Source organism: Triticum dicoccoides, chromosome 2A, assembly GCF_002162155.2.
Source record: "Triticum dicoccoides isolate Atlit2015 ecotype Zavitan chromosome 2A, WEW_v2.0, whole genome shotgun sequence".
Classification (NCBI taxonomy): Eukaryota; Viridiplantae; Streptophyta; class Magnoliopsida; order Poales; family Poaceae; genus Triticum; species Triticum dicoccoides.
Window position 1 is genome coordinate 34,636,027 of NC_041382.1, and position 5,605 is coordinate 34,641,631.

At 38.9% G+C, this 5,605-nt stretch overlaps 1 protein-coding gene across 1 annotated transcript; it reads right to left on the minus strand.

The window, feature by feature from the left end:
- Nucleotides 1-215: 215 nt before the first annotated feature.
- LOC119352971 (WD repeat-containing protein 25-like) lies at nucleotides 216-3,535 on the minus strand. Its single transcript, XM_037619556.1, has 4 exons — nucleotides 3,175-3,535; nucleotides 2,493-2,654; nucleotides 1,359-1,843; nucleotides 216-611 (listed from the first exon to the last, which is right to left on the minus strand). The coding sequence occupies exons 1-4, from the start codon at nucleotides 3,500-3,502 to the stop codon at nucleotides 240-242; spliced, it is 1,347 nt and encodes a 448-aa protein (XP_037475453.1). The 5' UTR covers nucleotides 3,503-3,535; the 3' UTR covers nucleotides 216-239.
- Nucleotides 3,536-5,605: the final 2,070 nt, after the last annotated feature.

Here is a 5,605-nt window from a genome sequence, read left to right on the forward strand (position 1 = left end):
AGCCACACCACCTGCAGCTTCAGAAGTTTTCAAGATTTCACCTGGTATACATTCAGTAGTCAATTCCCAAGTGCGTTCTTGTGATCGGATGATGACCAAATGTGTTCCCATCTAACCAACCCACTGCAACTAATGATGTCCACGATTACCCGAACACAAGACAGGCTAAGCTTGTAGCGATAGGTCAAACTGAAACTGCAGTTAGAAATCCCGGAGAACACTGCAAGGATCGGTGTTTTTCATTCGAAAACAGATATTTCACCAGTCCACCCACATGAAGCAATCACATTATGTAGTACAGGGTGGTATGCAACATAAGTGCACGCTTCTTTGAAGGCTTCGATCTTTCTCAGAAACCTCGAGGACTTATAGTCATAAAAGTAGATGCAGCCATCGGACGAACCAGATGCAAGCTCCCTCCCGCTCAAAGAGAAACTGCACTTTATCGGAAAGCCCCACACTCCATGTCCTTCGAACCGCCTGTACCTGTTTAGCTTGAATGGCGGCCTTGCTGAGAAAATAGCGATGTAGTTGCCGTTGGATTGCGCGACAAAAGAAGCTTCGTATGGGTGGTATCTCACACAGGGACAGGTGAATGCTTCTGTATAAACCTGTGATACAGAGTGGGATTCGTGTCAAGTTCCAGTGTAATTATTCAAATACAGTTCAAATTTTTGCAAAACTTGTTCCCTGAAACACCCACTTTTGATAAATAATTCAAGATTCATCAACATGAAACAGGAACTTTTAGTCAAACAAAATAATTGTTATGAGTACTTCAGTCAGCACGGTTATCAGCTCCAAACTGCAAAGAGCGTCGGTGGATAGGACTAGCTTGCAGCTGCTCGAGAGTCGGAAGGCATTAGGTTAGGGAAGTGTTAATTTAAAAGTATCCATTCCAAACACAGTGAAATATAGGGATAAATGTTATAGCGTACATAGATTGGGTTAGGTAGTCCATTTTGCATTAGGACATTGAGTTCAGTTCATATCAGATCAGTTGTTATGTTATAAAAGCACATCACGTAACTTCATGTAATCAGTTGTGATCAATTAATCAAATTATATTAATATCATAGTATATTCGAGGCTACAGACATGTTTTTCTTTCTAGACACTAAATTTGCAGCTATGCTTGACAAAAATGAGCTATACAGGTGAAAATACCTTCACGGGTAAGATAGAGGCAAATATAACCAGTAAACAAACAAGCATTTTAAATAAGGATCATTTCTCCTTTCTTTCAACCATCAAAATATGCCTAACTTGAATGTGTGTGCATACAAATGGGGAAAACATCATGATCTACTGGAAGGAAGAGAGATACTAACATATATAAAAAAACAAAAATCTGTTACCTGGTTAGATAGAGGAACTTCTCGTAATATATCCCATACAATTATAGTGTTCTCACTAACATTACTTCTGGTTGTGTCGGTTGAAGAGATAAACTGCTTCCCATCAGCACTGAAGTCAAGGTCGAGGATGGTGCCAAGACTTCTGTTGAACTCTTTAGTTGTCAAGCCAGTTCGAATATCCCAGAGCCTAAGAGAACCCTTGGAACCACCAGACAGGAAGAGATTTGAGTTGCTTGGACTGAACTTGATGACCTCCACTGGTTGATCCTCCTTGAATACCGTGATTTCTTTTCCCACCTCGGGGTCAACTAGTCGTGAGGAACAATCAAGCCCCCCGGAAAGTAAGAAGGGCCGATGATGGGACCACTTCACATCCTTTACAGCAGCAGTATGATGTTTTAAAACTCGAGCAGTAGTATCCCCTCTGTTCCAAACGTTCCATACGCGGACTGTATGATCCATTCCAGCAGAAGCAAGAAGATGTCCTGTGAATTTGCTTCTTGGTGAGTATCTGCTGGCAATAATGTTCTAATTGAATAGAATGAAAACAGAGAGCAGGATTATCCTGAAACTGTGTACATCAATATGTAAATTACAAAACTACCATCAAGTCATCTCATGCATCACACTTGGTAGCAGTAGTTAAGAGTGGAACATGATATTATGACATACCAAAGAATCTTAATATATCTATGGAATTGAGCAACACAACATCAAGATATACACTTCAACTATCTGAATAACAGAATACTTTCCAACTTTGTTCCCATGAATAATAGAACCTTATCCGACTTCTTACTTGTGGGTTAAGAGAATGTAATAATATGTAAGATAATACTTTGCCAGGTTCATCATATCCTTAACTTCACAACTGCTGACATGTATTGCATGTCCTTTCTTCACTAGTTAATATACCATCCTCTTTTCATGTTAGAAGACCAGATTGTCATAATACAACAATTTATTGTGAATCAAAAACCAAAAGGCTAGAATCCTACATTTTGTTTTAAACATGTAACGCATAATCCCAGAGAACGCTCCACACCTCATCATTTATAAGAGGTGTTACTTATAATTTGGTCAATATAAGTCAATGTGAAAAGTTAAATCAAAGTATAGAGACTACCTACATACCATGGCTCGGTGACCAATCCACACAATTGACTGCTTTAGTGTGACCCATCAAAGACACTGAGAGCTTCAAAGGTGAACTGCTGTTTGATCCAGGCTTTGGTTGGCACCGTAAAGAATGCAAAACATCAGCTCGAATATTTGAATCAGCAAAAGATCCAACAACTGCAATAAGAAGCACAGAGCACATGAGCAAGGAACGTAAATGGTGTTTAAGAAGCAAGAAAAAAAAACTAAGATAACACTTGCATCACTCGCAATTCACTGAGTCATCATCACCAATGTTTCATATGAGCAAAGTATCACTACAAGGGACAAAACAGGGCTTCGGTTTTCTTGCACAGCAGCTAACAATTCAGAGCTTTTAATTCACATTTACACAATAATTCTCCACAATTCCTCACGCAGTTTCAAGTTCAACCATTAACTACCGGTATGTAAATAGACAAGATCGGGTCGATACTAAATTTTGCATTATGCTATTGACGAATGAAAGCTCGATTTTATCTTGACATGGATGACACGAGAATCTCACTTGAGCAGTGTAAAAATTTCTGACATCAATGTTGTTGGTCACAATGCATATTCGGACATCAATTTTGCCAATCTAACCGCGACAAGGAACTCGGAATGTCTTATCCAACCTCTGCAGTGGCTGTCAGAAGGGGGTCAAGGGCGTCCTCACCTGGGGAGTCGAACTCCGGCGCCACCGGCGGAGGAAGCAGTGCCGCGGAGCCCACGGGAGGCTGGGATGCCGCCAGGAGGGCGCGCTCCCTCTTGGAGACGTACCTTCTGCCAGCCAGTGGCGGCGGCGCGGCTTGGGGTGGGGCCGGTCGCGGGGAGGGGAGGGGAGGTGGTGGTGGGTACCCAGGGTACGGGGGAGATTCCCACCGCGGCCGCTTCGGGGGAGGCGGGGCGACCGAGGGGAGGGCCGTGGCGGACCAGCTGGGAGGCGGGGCGGCGTCGGCGTCGTCGTCGGAGGTGGCGCCGTAGGCGGCGGAGAGGAGATCCATCGGCCGGAAGGTTATTTTTTTTCGACGTCAATATCTGGCGTTCGATCGCCAGGGGGGGCTGCCTCCCAGCGACCGTTTTTGCTCTTTCGCCAGCAGGCAGGCCCAGCCCAGCGCGACCCCCCAGACCCAAAAGGCCCAGTTAAAGTGTTTTTCTTGTTTAAAATTGCCACATTACAACTTTAAACCCCCCCTAAAAAATACAGCTTTAAAACAAAAACAAAATAGTTTTGAGTGATCTGCCTTTTTTTTTGCCATGCCAAACTTAAAAACTGCCATCCTCCAGATAAAAACAAAAACTGCCATCTTTGATAAGAAAAATGCCATGAATTAGAAAATACGCGCAAAAATGCCATGTCAACAATAATAAAAATGACATTCTCTCAAAAATAAAACTGCCACCTGTTAATAATTAAAATTTCCATGCTTAGTCAGAAAAATGTCATCCTTTAGAAAAAAAATAAAAACTACAATTGTTACTAATAATAAATGCCATGCTCTTAAAAAATAAAACTGCAATCCTTTTAATAATACAAATGTCATGTAGATAATTATTTAAATGCAATGCTCTAATTAAAAACTGCCATGGGGGCACTCTAAAACATGGGAAAATTGTCATGCAACATATAATAAAAATGCACATGCCAAATTTAGAAAAACAATCACCTCTAAAAATTATAGGGATTTTTGTCCTAATAGACAATGGCAATTATCGAGATTTTGGATTTTTTGCAAATGAAAAAAACAAATTTAAAACAAAAAAAACTCAAATATATAAAAGTTGTTTGAGTGCAAAGTGTTCACAACCACCTCTCTCGATTTCCCTAGGGTTTCAGGCGCCTAGACCCCCAGGTCTCCTTTGTTATGGGACTTGCCCAATGGCTCTCTTTTGCTTCAAAAATAATATTCGGATTTTTCCTGTAAGTTAAAACTACCTATATTCCTTGAAAACATAAACACTAAAAAACAAGAGGTGGTCATGCACACTTTATTAATATGTTATTTCTTAAAGACTTGAAAATTTAGCATACATGATGGAAATAAGAACTGGACACTACAAAAAGGCACATTTAGAATATATATATATATATATATATATATATATATATATATATATAGATATATATATATATATATACTCTGGTTCAAGGAAATAAGAAGTTAAAGGAAAACAAGAACAATACTATACCTTGCCCACTAATGGCAGTACCTGGTTGTGTTTGTACAGGTTTCTTCTTAAACTTAAGGGATTTTTTGGATAGCTTTATTTCCGACTTAGTGGAAAAAACTAATTCAGTGGTCGGCAAAAGAATGATGGAGGTGGAAAGTTCAAAATGTCTCTGCTTTACTAAATCTAGTGAAATAAACAACGATACATCACGACAAACAACATGTAGAAAGAACTCCAGTAATAACTACATATGTTGCCAAATTGCTACAAATGTTCAAAGTGCTAATTTATATCATTTCAAGGAGGATTGGTTGAATGGCGACCTGTCATTGTCCATGACGTTCTCGACTTAACTATTGGATTGAGTTGGGAACAAACGGTAATGTGTCAGGGCTCGCGAAAGAAGAGAAGCAAGAATAACATAAACAACTCACTGTTAAACCTATTTAATCACTAACACACTGTAAGGTAATTGCCGTCATGATGATTATTGATTTCATCGTACCATTTATACAAGTTAGGTAAAAAAATTGAGATTGACGATTAATATATGCATCTTTTAAATTCTCCGGATAATTTGTTTGAAATGTATTAATCTTTGTTTCAGTATACTTGTTGCAATTTAACAAGTCAGGTTTTCAGTGTTCTGATCAATTTAACTTTTTGTTTTTCTATTCAAATCTGCATACTTATATAATTATTGTCGCGTATTACTATGTGGTGTTTTGGGCGTTAAGAAAATACATGTCTGAAGTGTATTTCACTATAGTTGTTAGAGCATGTCTGTGTTTTTTCTGAAGAGATTTACAATGCTGCTCTTACCATATTGGCTACCTATATTTAAATAAATAAATGTTGAGAGCACAAATTTCTTTCTTAATATAAAAAAATCCTGAAAATAAAAATCGAATCTAAATAAATTAAATATTTATATT

Bases quoted from the DNA above. Each gene is read 5' to 3' on its own strand.
- LOC119352971 (XM_037619556.1), bottom strand. From the start codon at position 3,502: ATGGATCTCCTCTCCGCCGCCTACGGCGCCACCTCCGACGACGACGCC. The intron at 2,655-3,174 runs GTGAGGACGCCC...TTCTTATTGCAG, and splicing joins GCCGGAGTTCGACTCCCCAG to TTGTTGGATCTTTTGCTGAT. The intron at 1,844-2,492 runs GTATGTAGGTAG...GCAAATTCACAG, and splicing joins GGATTGGTCACCGAGCCATG to GACATCTTCTTGCTTCTGCT.